At 48.5% G+C, this 21,940-nt stretch overlaps 1 protein-coding gene across 2 annotated transcripts in view; it reads right to left on the bottom strand.

Moving 5' to 3' along the window:
* Positions 1–475: 475 nt before the first annotated feature.
* LENG8 (leukocyte receptor cluster member 8) overlaps positions 476–21,940 on the bottom strand; it is a 161,486-nt gene continuing 140,021 nt past the window's right edge. For both annotated transcript variants that reach the window (XM_075327596.1, XM_075327597.1), the window contains exons 13-16: positions 21,871–21,939; positions 21,418–21,547; positions 19,822–20,029; positions 476–2,002 (exon numbers count right to left, since the gene is read on the bottom strand). In XM_075327596.1, coding sequence (XP_075183711.1) covers positions 1,840–2,002; positions 19,822–20,029; positions 21,418–21,547; positions 21,871–21,939 — 570 coding nt within the window. In that variant the 3' untranslated portion in view covers positions 476–1,839. The remainder of the gene's footprint in view (positions 2,003–19,821; positions 20,030–21,417; positions 21,548–21,870; position 21,940) is intronic.

The following is a 21,940-nucleotide window of genomic DNA, read 5'->3' as shown; positions in this document are numbered from 1 at the left end:
TGTGGAAGGAAAACAGCATGTCAGGCTCCAGCCCTGTACCAGCAATAGGTACCTCAACCTTACAACACCATCCAGGGGTGAGAAGGGAGCATGCTGGGGACACTATATGTGTCCTCTTTTCTTCCATCCGAAATAGTCAGCAGCTACTGCTGACTAAAATCTGTGGAGCTATGCATGGAATGTCTGACCTCCTTCGCACACAAAGCTAAAACTGGAGAACCCGTGATACCACGGGGGGGGTATAGCCAGAGGGGGAGGGGCCTTGCACTTTTGATGTAGTGCTTTGTGTGGCCTCCAGAGGGCAGTAGCTATACCCCAATCGTCTGGGTCTCCCAATAGAGCGCTGAAGAAAATTTCTGCAACAGATCACCAATTTTGACGTGTGCATTTTCCCTTAAACTGCAACAACCAAAGCATCTACATGAGTTCATTTTCTGCCTTTGACGAGTTTTTAAAGAAGAAAACCACAAAAGCCTTGTGCAACTCAAAAATATATTTATTGGAGGGAGAAAGGAAAATTAAAAACAAACATCTGCAAAGAAAGGAGCAACTGGTGACAACTGCTCAATATTGCACATTTTCTCACAATTACATCCTCGAAATGGGAGAATAGAATAAAAATTAAAAAAAAGGAAGAGGGAATAAAGGTGGGTGGAGAAAAGAGGAAAGAAAAAAAAAACAATAGAAGAATCAGTGAAAGAAAAAAAGTGGAGAAAGAAGGTTCACATAGCTATTACCTAATATTTACCTGATAAATTATACTAATCCAGCAAGGGAAAGAGGGTAGAAAAGAAAAAGAAGAAAATAAAAAGGGGGGGGGGAATTCTTAAATGAATGAGTAATGGTACAAACACATCTCACAGGTTCCAGCAGCAGCGATTCCATTGATGAAAGGAGGAGGATTTTCTTCTACTTTAAAATTTATCATAAGCTTCTTTCTCAGGATAGTAAACTTGTTAGATGTTAAAGTTCTTTACATTAGAAAGTCTCTTTTTTTATTTTGTTTGTTTCTGGAACTTTGCATCACTTCTCCCAATCTTTTGAGTTGACTTTTCCTGTGTTTGGTGCCTTCTCCCCAGAGCCACATAGGTGCGGTGTCTTGTGCGGCGTATGGACAGAGGCTTTGTGCACGTGAGATAAAGAGAGAAAAGAAACTGAGACATCGTTAGTTTCTGATAATAAGGATTTTCAAAAAAAAAAAAAAATGTAACAGTTTTAACAATAAATCACGTACAAAAAAAAAAGAAAAAAATTAATATCCCTTTTACCCACTTTGAAATGTAAAATCTATTCACAAAATATTCACATAGCTTACGAAAAAGCCAGTACATCTAAATATTGTAGTCACAGTAAAGAAGACAGGCGGCGCTTCCTTACTGCTGACAAGTGGTCTGAACACAAAGGATATACAAATGTCGAAATACAATGCAGATCTGTAGAAGACATCTGTATTTTCCCAGTCACCGAAGAAATTCAGAACACCCGTTAACAAAACATTTCTTCTTGCCGATTTGGTTGGTAATTTCATGTTAAAGGTGATATATATATATATAAATATATATACACACACATATTTGAGAGAGAGATAGTAAGTCAGTCCACAGAACACAGGAAATTACCAACGGCCGATGCGGCACTTTCAACTGCTGACATTCTGGCAAAACAGAGAAACCCAACTAAAGCCTTGTTTTTGGGAAGCCCGGTCTTAGCCTGCACCCTCTGATCCAGAGGTATTCGATACGGAACAAACAGATCCACTAGAGATATCTGGAAATTCACGTGCACACACAGTGTGAGCTTTTATCATGTGTCGTAACACATTGGTAGGAAAAGCCTGGTTTAGAAGTTAGGCAAGACTGCTAAGCTTTGCTTGCAGTCAATCTTGCTGCTGTCGTTCCCTGAATACGTAAGAGACAGGGAAGCCAGGAAACTCTGGCATTCCTCCTCACTTTCGAAGGCCAGCTCTGACTGAACGTAGGAAACTGGTAGCACCGGACGAAAACTAAAGAGTCAAAATAAAAAAAGCAGTAGAGAAAAAAAAGGAGCAAAAAGAAAAAAAGACAAGTTAGTATGATAATGGAAATATTCAACATAACCTTGCACAACAAAATAACCCATTTACAACAACATATACCCACCTTCAGTCACTATCTAAGTGTGCTGAAACATACTGAACACCGGCGGCTAGCTCGTCTCACGCTACATTTTTCTCATATTTCCTAATTTCAGAATATACCTTACTAATTAAAAGCCATCTAAGATACAAATTCTGTGAATATTGGAAATGTATTCTTCACTCTGATGAGAAATGTGCCAACAAAGTTTACACTACCATGCTTGGGTGCACGTAACTAGTGATGAGAAGGCACTACCATGCTCGGGTGCTTAGTACATGTACATGTAACTAGTGATGAGCGGGCACTGCCATGCTCGGGTGCTCAGTACTCGTAACTAGTGATGAGCGATCACCACCATGCTCGGTACTCGTAACCAGCAGTCGGACACTTGGACAGGCTTGACTCGTGTACCGAGTATAAAAGGAAGTCAATGGGGAATACAAGCATTTTTAAAGATCTTCCGAAAAATACTCGTGTTCCCCATTGACTCCCATAATACTCTGTACAGAAGTCGAGCCCATCCAAGCATCCAACTGCTTATTAAGATTACTGAGCCCCTGAGCATGGTAGTGCCCACTCATCACTAGTTACAAGTACCAAGCACCCAAGCATGATAGTGCCCTCTCATCACTAGTTATTAGTTATGAGTACTGAACATGGCAGTGGCTCCCTCATCACTAGTCCTTTGTAATGCAACCATGGGCTAACTGAATAGGATTTATGGCATGACTACTGTGAACACACAAGTACTAGAGCTTTTAGTAACAGGAATAGAGAGCATCCTTAGTAGCAGTTGAAGAGCAATGGTTGAAAAAAGGTTTCTACTGAAACAACTCCTTTTGTGCAAGAGAAGAAAATCATATTTTCGGTCCAATATTATTTTATGGGGCCGGGCACATGTCTAATTTTTTTATTCGGACCAAATCTGTGGAAGTGGGAGAGCAGCAGCATGAACGATTTGCATCTGTAAACCAGATCCCTCTCGGCTGTGCAAATAAAAGTGTTCTCAAAGAAGAATAATTTTTTTTCCACCATTTTCTCCCCAGCAGAGAAATTCAGATCACACTGATGAAACTATGATCCAGTGTGATTAGCATAAATCGGACCGATTTTATTGAATTGGAGCAAATACGGTTAATGACTATAGCCTGACCGGAGAGGCATTTACAAGTCAGCAGGCGGTGTTACTGCAATTTGCTCATGGGGGAAAAAAAGTAACACAAGTGTCTACATTCGCCGAACCAGACATGATGTAATGATGCTGCTGCATGCAGTAATAATGCTGGAGACGTTGTAAGCCTAATTCACCAATAATATACCATGCCCTGTTTTCCCTATTCAGCAAGCCAATGATTATAAAGGTCTAACGTATTTTGGTTATACGGGGGCCTATTGCGCTGGTATAAGAAAGCTAGGTGTGCAGAACTTTACATACATTGATATTCATAAACTGATTTACTATTTTGCAAGTAAATCTTCCTTTAAACATATTAGAAGAGCGCTTTATGATAAAACCTTTAAATGCTACCAACTTGATGCTAAAATGGGGACCTGAGTTGGTCTTATAATTGGACTTGTAATATCCAATTATCATGCAATGTAATAGAAGAGCAGGAGCTGCGACAGTAGAGGACTTATGGTCACCACCGGTTAAAGCAGATCAGCCGGGGAGGGGGGGGGGTGCCTAGTATTGCACCCCCAATTACTTCACCACATCCTACTAGATCTGTATCTGAGTATTTGTGCAGAACAAGGAGGAGATCTAGCAGCCTGAGAAACCAAATACTGCACACTCCCCCCACAATAATAAACTTCCAGTTTACATCACTTCAATACTTACCATCATAAAAAAAAATAATAAAACCACAGAAACAGGTTTGTAAAAATGCTCAACACCACAAACTCTGCCGTGACGCAATACTACATGCCAGAATCTGCTCTGGACACCGTTACATATTACAAGCCTGTATGTACCAGAGATCTCTATTCTATTACCTCGGGAACATTGGCAAAACATCCCCCCCCCAACAAACAGCTATTTCTGCATTTTGCCCGAGGTCACTCAATCTGCACAGGCACAGAACATTTTGTTAAGTATTCCCGTACGTGTTCCCGTAAATTGTCGAAGAAAAGGTTTCGGGTCCAAGTAACATTCTTGGAGATTGTAAGATCAATGACTGTAATCGCACTATCTTTAGTCTCCACTTGGACAGATACGGTGCAGTTTTTGGGAGAATTAGAAAAACATTTCTGTCCAAATAACTTGTTGTGATAAGAAGTATTATCCCTGTTCAAACATATGTTGTAATATGATTTTATATTCTAACAAAAAAACAGATTTTTGTGTACTCATCCTAAAATCGTTTTCTCTTAGCCATCATTGGGGGACACAGGACCATGGCTGTTATGCTGCTTATACATAGGAGGACACTAAGTAGATGCAAAGATGTTAGCTCCTCCCCTGCAGTATACACCCCCTGGCTCAGCCAGGCTACTTCAGTTTTAGTACACAAGCAGTAGGAGAACAACTAACAAAAAACGTGAGTGAATACTCATAACAAAAATGTATTGAGAAACAAAACATTAAGGCCCAACAGGGCGGGTGCTGTGTCCCCCAATGATGGCTAAGAGAAAACGATTTTACGGTGAGTACACAAAAACCCGTTTTTCTCTGACGCCTCATTGGGGGACACAGGACCATGGGACGTCCTAAAGCAGTCCCTGGGCAGGTAAATAATAAACAACGCAACCCAAGGACTAGGAACCAGTCCCGGATAGCCAGGAGCGCCTACTGACATAGGTGCTCTACTGTCGTTTGCAGAATTTTCCTACCTAGGATCGCCTCAGCCGAAGCCTGGGTATGGACTTGGTAATGTTCTGAAACAGTATGTAGGCAAGACAAGGTCGCAGCCTTACACCCCTGCTCCACTGAAGCCTGATGCCTATTGGCCCAAGAGGTGCCAACTGGTCGTGTAGAATGAGTCCACAGCCCACTAGGAATGGGCTTGAGTTGCAAGCGGTAGACTTTCTGGATCGCAGAGCGAATCCAGCGTTGCCTATGAAGTTGCCTGTCCTTTCTTAGGCCTTTCAGGAATGACTAACAAGGAGTCCATGTTCCTAAAGGGGCTGTCCTGGATACGTAATATCTGAAAACCCTCACAAGGTCTAGCGAACGTAGAGACTTATCCACCCTATGGACTGGGTGTGGACAAAAGGAAGGCAGAACTATGTCCTCGTTCAAATGAAACGGGGAAGTAACCTACAGAAGAAAATCTGGAAGGGGGCGTAGAACCACCCTATCCTGGTGAAAGATCATAAAGGGTTCCTGGCAAGAGAGTGCTGTCAGTTCCAAAACTTGTCTGATGGACGAAATCGCCACTAAGAATGTTATCTTCCAGGAGAGAAGAGCAAGAGAAGATTCCTTAAGAGGTTCAAAGGAGGACCTCTGGATACCGTCCAAAACGAGATTGCGGTCCCATGGGTCCAGCGACCGTTTGTACGGGAGAACTATATCGGAAACGCCCTTGAGCAAAGTCTTGACTTGCGTATTGCAAGCTAGGCGGTATTGATAGAATATTGAGAGAGATTAAACCTGCCCCTTAAGGGAGCTGAGGGCCAACCCCTTTTGCAACCTAACTGCAAAAAAAAAAATCAAGTATTCTGGGGATCGCCAGAGGCATAGGTTGGACATTAGATTCCCTGCACTGGGAAAGAAAAACTTTCCACGTACGGTGGTAAATATTGGATGAAGGCCGGCTTTCAGGCACTGTACATGGTGGAGTTGACCACGGGAGAGAATTTCGCTCTTGTTAAAGTCCAGGTCTCAATGGCCAGGCAGTCAGCTTCAGGGCTCTGGAATTCTGATGGGAAATGGGCCCTTGGGTCAGCAGGTCTGGGATGCTTACGTGGCGCCATGAGCAATTGTACTAATTCTGCATACCAGGCGCACCTGGGCTAGTCCGGTGCTATTAGTATCACCGGGACTCCTTCTGCCTCGATTTTCCTGATTACTTACGGCAGCAGGGGCAGAGGTGAAAAACATTTAAGATAGACGGAAGCAACTTCAGGAGACTAAAGCATCCGCGCCGATGGACTGTGGATCACGTGACCTGACTAAGAACGCGGGTACCTTTGCGTTCAACATTGAGGCCATTAGAGCCACGTCTGGTGTACCCCAGCGAGTGCAGATGTGTGGGAACACTTCTGGGTGGAGAAACCACTCTCCGGCGGCCAGGCCTTGGCGACGTAGAAGTCCGCCCAGTTCTCTACTCCCGGTATGTGTACCGCTGAAATCACAGACCCCGTCGATTCGGCCCAGGTGAGGATCCTGGGGAACTCGAGATAAGCTGTCTTGCTGCTGCTGGTACCTCCCTGCCGATAGACAAAGGCCACAGCTGTTGCATTGTCCAATTGGACCCGAATCAAACGACCTGTTAGCAGATGGGGGGGGGGGAGGGAACGACCTGAGCGCGAGAAAGGTCGCGCTGATTTTCAGGAAGATTTCTGGGAAGGGAAGACTCCTGGGGCGTCCAACGTCCCGAAGCAGTGTGGAGCCAGTACACTGCTCCCCAGCCTAAGAGGCTGGCGTCCGTGGTCAGGAGTAGCCAGTCCACTTGGGAGAGAAAATCTCCCTCTCGATATGGAAGAGGGCTGAAGCCACCAGAAAGGCGCATACCTCACTGAAGGTGTCAGGTGAAAAGTTCGTCCAAGGAAAAAAAAGGGGGCTCTTGTTCCAGGGCAGCTAGAAGCGCAAGCTGCAGTGGACACTGGAGTGGCTAAGCGAGCGGCACTGCCTCTATAGTCGCCGCTATCCTCCCTAGCACTCTCACACTGAATTGTATGGAGCGAGAGGAGTACGTAGAAAGCAATGTACTGCTTGTTGTAGAGTGCTCGCCTTGTCTTGAGGGCGAAATATCAAGCCCCGAAGGGTGTCCAGGGACATGCCCAGGGAGGAGACGGATTTTGACGGGACCGGGGATGATTTGACTGGAGTCAGAAGCCACCCTAAGCGGGATAGGGTGCCCAGAGATCTGCACGCTGGTTGAGCCGATGAAGAGGTCATCCAAGCAAGGGAGAACCGCCACTCTCCTGGCGTGAAGGGCACTCATGGCGGCCGCCATGACCTTGGTGAAGACCCTTGGTGCTGTGGCAGGCTCAAGGGTAGGGCTACAAATGAAAAAAAGAAGTCCTGAACCGCAAAGCGAAGGAACTTTTGGAGAGCTGGGGTGATGGATATGTGCAGGTACGCGTCCCTGATAGCTATGGAGGCAAGGAATTTTCCTTCGACCATAGAGGTAATAATGGACCATAGGAACTCCATTCTGAATCTCCTTACGTGCACGTTTGCTCAGGTGTTAGAGGTCCAGGATGGGTCGAACTGACTCGTCCTTTTTTGGGGACCACAAGAGGTTGGAATAGAAGACCTTGAACCTCTCACCGTCCGGAACAGGTACCATTACCCCTGCCGTTTGGAGGGAGTGGATTGCTGAGGAGAAGGCCTTGCGGTGTTTTGGAGCCTTTGGGGAGGGTTTGAGAGAAAAGACCGACCCGGGAATCAAGTCCGGAATTCAATGTGGTAACCGGAAGACACAGGGTGTCGCCCCCATTTGTGGTCTGAGGCGGCAGCCCAGATGGAGGAGGATGAGACTCCTCGGTCTTTGTCTAGACTGCCAGGACGAGGTGGACTCGGGAAGGGCTGAGAAGGTCGGGCCCTACGTGTCTAGTAAAAACCGTCCTGGGCTAGTGTTGAGCAAGGGAGGTACTCTTTTACTCCCGTGGCGTCAGGAAAAAGAGCCTGTCCAGACGATCGCCAAACCATTGGTCTGGAAAGAAGTACTGTGAGAGGCTTGTTAGGGACCGGGTCCGCTCTCCATTATCGGAACCAGAGGGCCTTACGGATGGCTATGGTATTTGAGGCGGCAAAAACTGCGCAGATAGCAGCGTCGAGGGAGGCCTGCATGAGGTACTCCGCCGCCGCAGCAATGTGAACTGTTACATCTGTGAGGGTCTGAGGAAAACTGGTATTCCAGGTCCCTGTGCGACCCACACGGAAGGAGAGAGGGACCCGCGTCCTCAAGGCGGAGCGATCGAGCTGCTCCACTTGTCTGTCTGTCGGGTCCTTGAAGGAGGATCCATCAAGTAAAAGACAGGAGGGTCCTTCAGGCAGGCGGGAAGCCGGGTGAGGGTCCACCGAGGCCGGATCGGCCCAGCCCTTAGAGACAGCTAAGCCAAAGGGGTACCGGGACTCCATGAGTTTACGGATACCGAAGCGGCGTCAATTTTTTTATTTTTTTGAGGTTTCTTCACCCTTTTAAAGGAGACCGCAGGGTCAGTAGTAGTGGATGGGAGATCTTCCACATGCAGTTTGGTTGATTGCTGCAATAAGGGAGTCCATCGCAGCTTGATCGCTCGGGGAGGTTGAAACCAAGGAATCATCCTGGTACAAACATCATTCCCCTTCCTCCGGCTCCTCAGAGACCGCGGAACATGTGGGAGAACCCCATCTGTGTACCCCCAAGGAAGAACCCTGGGGGTCATGCCCTTTTTCTGATCTGCAACCGGTGAAGCACAGGGCTGATTCTTATCAGAAGGACCCTCTATAGAGGTGTCATCAGGCCGCGTTCTGTCCAGGGGCCCCAAGGGGTGTGAGGACGATGTTGCATAGCCAGCACCAGGTTCTTGGAACTGTGCCCATTCCAGGGGACTGGGAGCCATAGGCACTGGGCTGGCAGGGGTTGCTGCAGTGGTAGCGGGGGGGGTTGCGAGCTACAGTAGCACCGGACTCCCGGAAGGAAGAGGTGCTATCAAACCCTAGTAGTTCAGTGTGGCAGGTAGTTCAGGCTGAACATTAGAAGTCTTAGGGTATGTGCACACGTTGCTTTTTTTTCCGCGCGGAAAAAAACGCACCCTCTGGCAGAGGGGAGAATTGTAAACAATGCTTTTTGAGAAACAACGCATCGAAAACGCATGCGTTTTTCATGCGTTTTTCATGCGTTTTTCATGCGTTTTTCATGCGTTTTTCATGCGTTTTTTTAGGTGCGTTTTTTAAGACTTGTCAGTGATAATAAAGTTGGTTGAACACAGACCTTTGGAAAAAAAAACCTGTGATGTCATTTCCTTCTCCACATTCTGTTTGGATAAATGGGAGGGCTTGGAATGGAAGGAGCACCATTTGAATTTTGGAAAAGTTGAAATAAACTTCGCGCACCAAGCCCCTTAGGTACCTATACGTCAGAAAACCCCCACAAGTGACCCCATTTTGGAATCTGCACCCATCAAGGATTTTATTCAGGAGTATATTAAGCATTTTAAATCCACAGCTACTTCACCCAAAATGTTGCTGTAGCAACAATATTCTCACTTTTAGGCCCGCTTCACATGTCAGTGAAAAACACTGACGTTTTTCACTGGCGTGTAAAACACGCACATGTCCCTCCGTGTGCCGTGAATCACGGCACACGTGGGTTGTCTAAGTGCAATCCGGGCTCCGTTCTCTGTGGCCCGTGATTGCACTTAGAGATTAACTCACCTGCACCCGCTCCCGCTCTCCATGGTGCTGATCGCTCCCGCGGTGCAGCATCCGGCCGGCGCTGACCCCCGCAGCAGCTGCTTCCGGGTCGGCTGTGTCGTGCATCATGAATATGCGCGACAATAATGAGCCGGCTCAGAAGCAGCAAGCTGCACGGGCTGCAGAGGACATCGCAGGACGCCGGGTGAGTTAAAATGTTTTTTATTTTAAAAGCACGTTTTTTTTCTGGCACGTGTTTCACGGATCACACCACTGCGTGGTCCGTGGGACATCAGTGATGCCAGAAAAAAATGGACATGTCTCCGTGCGGCAATCACGCACACGCGGGTACGCCGCATGGAGACACGTGCAGTGAAAAATCACTGACGTGTGAGCAGAGCCATTCATTATAATGGGTCTGCGTATGTCAGTGATTCTGGTACATTTAAAAAAGCACAAACGTCCCAGAATCACTGACGTGTGAAAGGGGCCTAAGGCTATGTGGCCATGATCCAGCGACATGGCGTATAGTACACAGTGCCAGCCTTCCTGCAGCTGCCCATGCCCACGATTTGGGTTCAGGCTGCTGTGGAGCTCTATGCTACCTGCAGAGAACACTCGTCTCCGCAGCATAAATTGACATGCTGAGGCTCGGGAAGCCACGCTACCGGTCAGTTTATGCTGCGGAGAAAAGAAGCACAGTGGGCATGGGATCTCCAAAAATCCTTCCACTGTGCTTCTACTGCACAACGCAGCGTTATGGACGCAGGGAAAACACTCAGCGCCCATAACGCTGCAAACCCTGATTGTGGACACACAGCCTAAAAAGCGTCAATGGATGAAGGGATGTCAAATATATAGAACGTCCCACCCCCGCCTGCATATTCTAAGCTGACACCTTTAGTACCTTTCATGTGGCACTAAAGGGTGCCTAGCTTAGTATTTATCCAATAAAAAAAAAAAAAAAAAAAAAAAAATGAAAAAAATGGCGTGGGGTCCCCCCTATTTTTGATAGCCAGTCAGGGTAAAGCAGACAGCTGTAGCCTGCAAACCACAGCTGGCAGCTTCATCTTGGCTGGTGATCAATTTGGAGGGCTCCCCATGTTTTTTTTTTTATTTATAAATAAAGAATAAAAAAAAAAATAACGTGGGGTCCCCCCAAATTAGATCACCAGCCAAGGTGAAGCTGACAGCTGGGGTCTGGTATTCTCAGGGTGGGAAGAGCCATGGTTATTGGACTCTTCCCAGCCTAAAAATAGCAGGCCGCAGCCGCCCCAGAAGTGGCGCATCCATTAGATGCGCCAATCCTGGCGCTTCGCCCCAACTCATCCCGCGCCCTGGTGCGTTGGCTAACGGGGTAATAAATGGGGTTGATACCAGATGTGTAATGTCACCTGGCATCAAGCCCAGCAATTAGTGATGTCACGGCGTCTATCAGACACCCGACATAACTAATTGACAGTAAACAAAATCAAAAAAAGACAACAAAGAAGGGAATTTTGTTTACTTACCGTAAATTCCTTTTCTTCTAGCTCCAATTGGGAGACCCAGACAATTGGGTGTATAGCTATTGCCTCTGGAGGCCACACAAAGTATTACACTTAAAAGTGTAAGGCCCCTCCCCTTCTGGCTATACACCCCCAGTGGGATCACTGGCTCACCAGTTTTAGTGCCAAAGCAAGAAGGAGGAAAGCCAATAACTGGTTTAAAGACCAATTCAATCCGAGGAAACATCGGAGAACTGAACCATACCACATGAACAACATGTGTACCCGAAAAAACAGAAAAACCCCGAGAAAACAGGGCGGGTGCTGGGTCTCCCAATTGGAGCTAGAAGAAAAGGAATTTACGGTAAGTAAACAAAATTCCCTTCTTCTTTGTCGCTCCATTGGGAGACCCAGACAATTGGGATGTCCAAAAGCAATCCCTGGGTGGGTAAAAGAATACCTCATGATAGGGCCGTCAAACGGCCCTCTCCTACAGGTGGCCAACCGCCGCCTGAATGACTTATCTACCTAGGCTGGCGTCTGCCGAAGCGTAGGTATGCATCTGATAATGCTTGGTAAAAGTAAGTAGACTCGACCAGGTGGGTGCCTGACACACCTGCTGAGCCGTAGCCTGGTGCCGTAATGCCCAGGATGCACCCACGGCTCTGGTAGAATGGGCCTTCGGCCTTGAGAGAACCAGAAGCCCAGTAGAACTGTAGGTTTCAAGAATTGGTTCCTCGAGCCCCCGAGCAAGGGTGGATCTGGAAGCTTGCGACTGTTTACGCCGACCAGCGACAAGGACAAAGAGTGCATCCGGGTGGCGCAGGAGCGCCATGCGGGAAGTAGAACCTGAGTGCTCTCACCAGAACCAACAGATGCAAATCTTTCTGAAATTGATGGACTGGACGAGGACACAAAGAAGGTGAGGTGATATCCTGATTGATATGAAAATGGGATACCACCTTAGGGAGAAATTCCGGAACCGGACGCAGAACTACCCTGTCCTGGTGAAGGACCAGGAAGGGAGTTTGTATGAGAGCGTTGCTAGCTCGGAAACTCTCCTAAGAGACGAGACCGTTACTAGAAGGCCACTTCCCGTGAAAAACGGGAAGGGAGACATCCTTCAAAGGCTCGAAAGGCGGCATCTGGAGAGCAATTAGAACCTTGTTCAGATCTCAGGGCTCTAACGGCCGCTTGTACGGAGTGCTGAGAAGACAAACTCCCCGTAGGAACGTGCGTACCTGAGGAAGTCGTCGTTTCTGAAAAAATACAGATAGCGCTGAGACTTGTCCCTAAAGGGAACTGAGCGACAACCCATTTTCCTACCTAGATTGCAGGAAGGAAGGAAACATAGACGATGCAACCGGCCAGGGAGAAACACCCTGCGCCGAGCACCGAGATAAGAACATCTTCCACGTCCTGTGGTCAATCTTGGCGGACGTTGGTATGCTAGCCTGTCTCATGGTGGCAACCACGTCCTGAGGTAATCCTGACGACACTAGGTTCCAGGACTCAATGCCACACCATCCGGTTGAGGGCCGTAGAATTCAAATGGAAGAATGGCCCTTGAGACAGCCAGTCTGATTGGTCTGGTAGTGCCCCCGGTTAGCCTACCGTGAGGCACCACAGAACCGAGTACCACAACATCCTCGGCCAATTTGTAGCGACGAGGATGGCGCGGCCGCAGTCGGTCTTGATCTAGCGCAGTACTCTGGGCAACAATGCCAGAGGTGGCACCTAAGGTAGCTGGAACTGCGACCAATGCTGAACTAAGGCGTTTGCCGCCAGAGCTCGATGATTGTGAAACCGTGCCATGAAGCTGGCACATTGTTGTTGTGCCGTGACGCCATTAGATCGACGTCCGGCCTCTGTCAGCGGCGCCAGATCTCCTGAAACCCGTCCGGGTGAGGAGACCATACTCTTTCGGCCACACCTCAGCGACTTAGGAAGTCAGCTTCCTAGTTTCCACACTTGGGATGTGAATTGTGGATATGGTGGATGCCGTGTCTTCCACCCACATCAGAACCTGCCGGACTTCCTGGAAGGCTTGCCGGTTGCGCGTTCTTCCTTGGTGGTTGATGTATGCCACCGCTGTGGAGCTGTCCGACTGAAGTCGGATATGCTTGCTTTCCAGCCGCTGTTGGAAGGATTGTAGGGCAAGATACACTGCTCTGTGTTCAAGAACATTGATCTGAAGAGTGGACTCTTGCTGAGTCCACGTACCCTGAGCGCTGTAGTGGAGAAAAACTGCTCCCCACCCTGATAGACTCGCGTCTGTCGTAACTATCGCCCAGGACGGGGATAGGAAGGACCTTCTTTTTGACCAAGAGGTGAGAAGAAGCCACCACCGTAGAGATTCCTTGGCCGCCTGAGAAAGAACGACGACTCTGTTGAGGGACGTCGACTCCTCGTCCCATTGGCGGAGAATGTCCCATTGTAGTGGACGCAGTAAAACTGCGCGAAAGGAACTGCCTCCATTGCTACCATCTTACGTAGGAAGTGCATGAGGCGTCTCAATGTGTGCGACTGGTTCTTAAAGAAGAGCTTGCAGCCCGTAGTGAATGCTGTTTGTCTAGCGGCAGCTTCACTATCGCTGAGAGAGTAAGAAACTCTATGCCTAGATATGTTATCGATAGGGTCGGGGTCGGATCTGACTTTAAAAAGTTGATGATCCACCCAAAACTCTAGAGAGTCTCCAGCGCAACGTTCGGGCAGCGTTGGCATGTTTCCTAAGAGAGTGCCTTGACAAGTAGATCGTCTAAATACGGGACCACAGAGTGACACTGAGAGTGCAGGACTGTGACTACTGCTGCCCTGACCTTGGCGAAGACCAGTTGGACTGTCGCTAGCCGGAAGGTAGAGCTACGAACAGAGGGTGTTCGTCTCCTATAACGAAGCGTAGAAACGCTAGTGCTCTGGATCAATCGGCACGTGTGGATAAGCATCCTTGATGCCTAATGATGCTAGGAAATATCCTTGGGACCTTGAGGCGATGACATGGCGGAGGGATTCCATCCGGAACCGCCTGGTGTCCACGAGCTTGCTGAGCATTTTTAGATCCAGAACGGGACGGAACGGCCCGTTGTTATAGGTACCGCAAAGAATTTGGGGTAAAAACCGTGACCTTGTTCCTGAAGAGGAACGGGGGTCATCACTCTTTCTGCCTATAGAGTGCACCCTGTTTGCAGAAGAGCAGCGGCCCGGCCGGGAGGTGGAGAAATTCTGAAGAATCGAGTTGGAGGACGAGAAGTGAGCTCTATCCTGTACCCGTGAGACAGAATGTCTCACACTCAATGGTCATTGACCTATGGCAGCTAAATATCGCCAAGGCGGGAGAGCCTGCTACCGACCGAGGCCGCAAGTCATGAGGAAGCCGCCTTGGAAGCGGGTTTTCAGACTGTCGCTTTTTTGGGCGAGACTGAGCCCGCTAAGAATCTTAGCTCCTCTGATCCTTTTGAGTCCACATTGGACGAGGAAAAATGGGACCTGCCCGAGCCTCGAAAAGGCCGAAAACCCCGACTGCCTCTTGCTCTGTTGGGGTTTGTTGTGTCCGGGCTGAGGAAAGGATGAATCCTTACCCCTGGACTGTTTGATGGTTACATCCAACGCTCACCAAACAGTCGGTCAGCAGAAAAAGGCAACTGGTTAGGCAACCTTTTTTGGAAGCAGAATCTGCCTTCCATTCACTTAACGAGCAGACCAGGCTCTGCTTAAAAACACGGAGTAGCGGAGGCTACCGCCGCACGGTTCGCAGAGTCCAGGACAACCTGAATCGCGTAAGAAACAAATGCAGACATTTGAGAGGTTAAGGATGCCACCTGCGGCACAGATGTACGTGTAACCGTGTCAATCTGTGTAAGACAAGCTGAAATAGCTTGGAGTGCCCCAAGGGAGAGAATGCCGGAGCCAACGGTGCGCCGACAGCCTCATAGATGGCTTTCGACCAGAGATCCATCTGTCTGTCAGTGGCATCTTTGAGTTTGCAGTTCCATCTCCCACTGCAACTATGGATCTAGCTACAAGCCTGGAGATTGGAGGATGCCGCTCGGGACATTGGGTCCAGTCCTTGACCAAGTCAGGGGACAGGGATAACGTGTATCCTAAGCCGTTTGGAGAAGCGCATATCTGGATAAGCGTGGTGTTCCTGGACTGCCTCTCTGAAGGCAGAGTGGTCCAGAAAAATACGTGAAGCTGACTCCTCCACTGGAGGAGCTGTGAGAAATAACCCACATTCTATAGATGGACGCTATAAGATTATTTACTATGGCGTCACAATCAGGTGTATCCAGATTGAGAGCGGTCTCAGGATCAGAATCCTGAGCCGCTACTTCCGCCTCATTACACAGCGAGTCCTTCTGTTAGGACCCTGATGAAACCGAGGCCGCTCATAGCGAGCCCACTTAGGCTGTCTGGGACTGACGTCCGTGCAGAGCCGGACTCTGGGATGCGTGTGACATTCCCGGAGCTGTTAGTTATTCACACTGAGGGGGGCCATGGATCAATGATTCAACAGTGCCCATATTGTGAGAGACATGTCCGGACTGCTAGGCTTCTAGTATCATAGCCATAGTCTCAGAAAAACTGTCAGTAAATACTGCAGACACCGTCCTCATCCCCTGGCCATTAGTGCATACAATGGGAGTCTATGTACCTGCCGGCCGTATAGCCGTACATGCTGTACCAGCTGTATAGAAAAACATGTGGTTCTGCACCTTTGTTTTACACAGAGAATATGCTGATAACTCCTCCGCATAATCCAGGAGGGTATATACAACGTGCGACCAAACAGTGCAATGTATATAGTACAAGCATATCTATAAGTGCACTTCTGCACTAGTGGGGTTAGCACCACAGGTGCTGCTTAACGCCTGTTACAGCGATTGTGTGACTATCAGAATGCCAGGGTCTTCCACACTTGTCTCTGTATCGTACAGAAACTGACACTAATGGCTGCCGGTGTCCTTGTAGAGAAGGAAGCCGTGGGCGTGCCTGAGAAAGTGCGGGAATCCGGATTCACAGTGCACACAGTGAGAGGGGTGGAGTATGCAAAACATACTCCAGCTCTCAGCTCTGCTCTATGCAGCGTCACGCCCCTACCCTGACTGTCAGGGCTGTGGGCGGTAACGAAGGGAGACTAGGCCCAGAAGCCGGGGACTCGAGTTAACAGCGCGGCCGCCGTAAAAGCGCGGGCCGCGCTGAAGTCCCCGGCGCACCACAAGTGCCAGCCGCGCCGCAGTTCCAGCGGCCGGCGCGACCGATTCATAGAAGTGGCCAGCGTCCCGCCCCTCTCCTGACTGGCAGGTCTGGGGGCGGGAACGAACGGAAGCAGGCCGCAAAAGCCGGGGACTCTAGTTATCAGCGCGGCCGCCGTAAAAGCGCGGGCCGCGCTGAAGTCCCCGGCGCACCACAAGTGCCAGCCGCGCCGCTGCCAGCGGCCGGCGCGACCGATTCCTGGAAGTGGCCAGCGTCCCGCCCCTCTCCTGACTGGCAGGTCTGGGGGCGGGAACGAACGGAAGCAGGCCGCAAAAGCCGGGGACTCTAGTTATCAGCGCGGCCGCCGTAAAAGCGCAGGCCGCGCTGAAGTCCCCGGCGCACTACAAGTGCCAGCCGCGCCGCAGTCCCAGCGGCCGGCGCGACCAATTCCCATAAGTGAGCCTGCTTCAGCAAAGCTGAATGAGGCCATGGCACAGGCGCCGCAGCGCTGATGTCCCCCGGCGCACTACAACACCCAGCATGCTGCGGTGTGAGCGCCAAATGCACGGGGACACAGAGTACCTTGAGGAAGCAGGGCCATGTCCCTGATGTACTCCGCTCCATCCAGAATCTTCTCCAGGGGCTGTAGATGGAGCACGGTCTCAGTGCCTGGAGACCGGTAAATCCCACTTCACCCAGAGCCCTGTAAAAAGGGATGGGGAAGGAATCAGCATGTGGGCTCCTGCCGCCGTACCCGCAATGGGTACCTCAACCTTACAAACACCTCCGACATACAGTGGGGTGAGAAGGGAGCATGCTGGGGACACTATATGTGTCCTCTTTTCTTCCATCCGACATAGTCAGCAGCTGCTGCTGACTAAAAAGTGGAGCTATGCGTGGATGTGTTGCCTCCTTCGCACAAAGCACAAAACTGGTGAGCCAGTGATCCCACTGGGGGTGTATAGCCAGAAGGGGAGGGGCCTTACACTTTTAAGTGTAATACTTTGTGTGGCCTCCAGAGGCAATAGCTATACACCCAATTGTCTGGGTCTCCCAATGGAGCGACAAAGAAAAATGTTTTATTAGAAAAAACACTCCCCAAATCATTCCCTTGTTCTCCAATTTAATTAAAAAAAATGGGTCCGCAGAAATCCATATGGATGTCCCACGTCGCCTCTGGACCTTCTAGAATATGGGGGCACGTTCAGGGAACGTATCCCCCATTTTCTAGGAGGGCAGACCCTCCATTTGAGGAGAGTGGGTGCAAAAATCTGCACCCACTCTCCCCGGGTCACAGCTGCAGAGTGCGAGCAGCCAGCACAGCTCACACTGAACACAGTGCTGGCTGTCAGCTGCTCTGCACATGTGACCGGCCAGCGTGCACTGTGAAGGAGGAGGAGGGGGCCGCGGGGGATCAGCGCTGCGACCGGACAGGTATGTATGACACCGGGGGGAATAGGGGTGACCGGGCAGGGCCTGGGGGACAGTTTTCTGTCGCATGTGTTATTGCACATGCGACAGAAATCATAGGAGCAGGGCGGCCGATGCGCTACTGTGCGCGCGGCCATGTTGGATTTTCGGGAGGGGGGTCGGGGGTCGGGGCGGGCACTTTGGCGACACCGGGGGCTTTGCCAGGAAGTGAGGTCAACAGGAAGCCTCTTGACCTCACTTCCAGGTAAATGCCTGCGTTCTGGCGTGCCGACAAAGGCCGCGGACCGCAACAAAAAAGCAGGTCCATGCGTTGTGGCTGCGTTCTGACCCCACATCATTGATTTCAATGGGGGAGAGAACGCAGCCACAACGCACAAAAGAAGTGACATGCTGCTTTTCTTTCCGCACCGATTTTTGGCATCCAAAACGCTGCGGAAAGAAACGCAGCATGTGCACTGATTTTTCAGCTTTCCCATACACTTTGCTGGGAAAGCTGAACGCATGCAATTTGCCACTGAAACGCTGCGGTTCAAAACGCAGCGTTTCCGCGGTAAAAAACGCATCGTGTGCACACAGCCTTATAGCTGTTACTGTAGTTGTGCTCCATAAGTGTTCCGCAGCTGCGGTTGCACTGAGTCCTGGGATCTCTTCCCCTCTCCCCGCCACAGGTGGAAAGCTATGCAGGAGTCTGCAAACAGCCCATGTAAATCCAGACAGTGACCTTTGCTCCAATTCCTGTCAGGGAGGATTTCTCAGGTAAAATTCCTGTCAGGGAGGATTTCTCAGGTAAAATTCCTGTCAGGGAGGATTTCTCAGGTAAAATTCCTGTCAGGGAGGATTTCTCAGGTAAAATTCCTGTCAGGGAGGATTTCTCAGGTAAAATTCCTGTCAGGGAGGATTTCTCAGGTAAAATTCCTGTCAGGGAGGATTTCTCAGGTAAAATTCCTGTCAGGGAGGATTTCTCAGGTAAAATTCCTGTCAGGGAGGATTTCTCAGGTAAAATTCCTGTCAGGGAGGATTTCTCAGGTAAAATTCCTGTCAGGGAGGATTTCTCAGGTAAAATTCCTGTCAGGGAGGATTTCTCAGGTAAAATTCCTGTCAGGGAGGATTTCTCAGGTAAAATTCCTGTCAGGGAGGATTTCTCAGGTAAAATTCCTGTCAGGGAGGATCTCACCTCAGCTCCAGTGTGGAGATTCTGACGCCTGCTGTGTCTGGTCACACTTGGTGCAGAGCGTGTATCAACTCAGAGCCTACCAGAGGGACTGAGGAAGTTTGTCATCGGCTCTGGGCTGTGGAAAATCAGTGCCATGAGACCTGTCGTCCAGTGAGTAACAGCCCAGGATCCAGCGTCGCAGGAGGAGTACAGGGAGGCAACACTCTGCGTTCGCGCCTGTTGATGGTTTTGGGAAATCGGTCCTCGAAGGAAACAGTCGCCCTCTAAAAACAAAAAATTCTTGCTGCAGTAGTCTGCAGAGATGTGCCTCCTATAGACACTAAACTAAAACTGAAGTAGCCTGGCTGAGCCAGGGGGTATATACTGCAGGGGAGGAGCTAACATCTTTGCATCTACTTCGTGTCCTCCTATGGATAGGCAGCATAACACCCATGGTCCTGTGTCCCCCAATGAGGCGTCAGAGAAAATGAATGTTTAAAAATAAAATAAAAAAAATATTTCTCATGTGTAGCCTTTAAAGAAATGGATTTCCTGAATCCAGCCCCAGTCTGAATAATTATAGAAGTGTCTCCTATGGGACAGACCTACAGGAAGACATTTTTTACACACCTCTATGGGTAGTGATAACTGACCCCATTTGCTATTTGTACCTTTCAGAGGTAGATTTTTTTTCTATCCCTTTCTCACCTGTGGATCACTAGACCCGATCTATCAGCCCTTCTATAAAGCATTTGCGTGTTGACCATCTGGCACAATCCTTTATGTAAAAGTCATGTGTGGGCCATTTTTAGAAATACTATGTGTCTCCCCAGTATCTACCTGTCCACACTAATAAAAAAATAATTAAGCATGCCGAAGAAGCTGAAAAAAGAAGGCTTCATTAGATACACTAATTGGGCAGCCTGCACATACGTTTTAATCATGGCCTTAAGGGCTGCCTTCCTCTCCCTTTCTGCAAACTTGTCGATGAGATAAGCAGACATGCGCGGGGCTTCTCTATAAAGCTTGAAAAACCGGTGATAATTTGAAAGAGCCCAAGCACTGCGAAGAGAGAGCGCGTGTGCAACACAAGGGTCCTCCTTCAGCTCTTTAGTCAGATAGGCCATCTCTGTAGTCAGATCTGCAAGAGGGAAAAGAAAAATGACAAATCAAAAGCCACAGAAGTGCAAAACCTATACCTGTCAGCCTATGTCCACACTGCGTGTGCAGCACATGTTAGGTCCATTATGCAAAACCTGCCCATTGACTTTAAATATTATACAGTGTGTCCACCCATATCCTGTCCTCCGCCATTAACTTGAGAATGCAGCAGCTATAGGCATAGAAGTGGTGTCTAGGTATAGTAAAGTAGCCATGCGCTACACAATGAAACCACCTATAGCGCCACCTGGTGGAAAACAACGGAGTTAGCATTTTTATCTCGAAAACGGAACGAGAGAAAAAAAAAAAAAAAAAAAAAAGAGGGATTTTTGTGTACTCACCGTAAAATCTCTTTCTCTGAGTCTTCATTGGGGGACACAGGAAAAAAGTGATTAACAAAGTTGTGGGGCATCATCAATGCAATACAAATCGACCTTGCATACAGAAATGCTATGATTAGAACGTGTAAAACTCACAAGGCTGCGGACGTGAAGCGATACCTCATGGAGACCTTCCTATGAGTCATTGGGTATGGTGGCTGCGTGGAGTGGCCTCCACGCTCACCTGACCTGACCCTATTGGACTTCTTTCTGTGAGGTCACATCAAACAGCAGGTGTATGCGGCCCCTCCACCAACATTGTAGGACCTACAACGACGTATCACAGACGCTTGTGCAAACGTGTCACCTACCAGATTGCACAACGTGCAGCAAGATACAGTATGCTGTCCAGATGTGCGTTGCAGTCGACGGGGGCCACTTTGCGCATCAAAGTTAAATGAGCGCCATATGTGTGACCAGCATTCAATGTTTTGGGGGGTCATGGGTTTCATATCATAGCATTTCTGTATGCAAGGTGTCGACTCGTATGGAATTGATGACACCCTACAACTTTGTAATTCACTTTTTTTTCCTCTATCTCGTTCCGTTTTTGAGTTAAAAATGCTAACTCCGTTCTTTTCCACCAGGTGGCGCTATAGGTGGTTCCATTGCGTAGCGCATGGCTACTTTACTATACCTAGACACCACTTCTGTGCCTATAGCTGCCGCCGTTCTCAAGTTCATGGCAGTGGACAGGATATGGATGGACATATATATATATATATATATATATATATATATATATATATATATATATATATATATATATATATATATATATATATATATATATATATATATATATATATATTACACACACATACACAAAAAAAACCAAAAAAACAGGCCCACTAATATACTCCACCTAGACGTATGGAAAAAAAATGCTTTTCTTGACACATGACTGTTTAGTAGAAGTCATCTGCCAAACATGCATTGCAAGCGCAGTGTGAACATATCCCCAGGTGAGGGTTACGCATGTACTTACCCCCAGAGTTTTTCGTAAAGATGTAATACAATACACGGTACGCTGTGAACTCCCCTACGTTTCCGGTGAGATTTTCGGAGTACAAGGATTTCAGTTGTGCCTGACATTGGTTAAATTCCTCGTGATCGCCCTACATTAGAAATATAAACAAAAAGCTTAGGCTACAAGCAAGTACATGGACGAAAATTACGTGCTAGAACAAAAAAATACGAAGCTTAGGAAATTTAACTATTTAATTCGATGCTTTTATAGAGGACTATAAAGACTTCTTGAGATATCCAATGACTGACAACGTTCAAGCATGACCCATCAGGAACAACCCTTTAAGGTCTCTTACTCTCCATCATAGTCTGACTTCCGGTACATCCATCTCCCCCCCCCATAAATTTTATAAAGCTACGTGGCGTTCTCCGTTCTCCATACAACTGTTCACATGTATTAATAATAAATTACCTTTTCCAGTGCTATCCGTGCATGGGTCTCGTACACATCCACAGTGAACTCTGTGCGAATGCCTTGGACC

Source organism: Anomaloglossus baeobatrachus, chromosome 11 (genome assembly GCF_048569485.1).
Source record: "Anomaloglossus baeobatrachus isolate aAnoBae1 chromosome 11, aAnoBae1.hap1, whole genome shotgun sequence".
Classification (NCBI taxonomy): domain Eukaryota; kingdom Metazoa; phylum Chordata; class Amphibia; order Anura; family Aromobatidae; genus Anomaloglossus; species Anomaloglossus baeobatrachus.
This window is presented reverse-complemented; position numbering and strand designations above follow the sequence as displayed.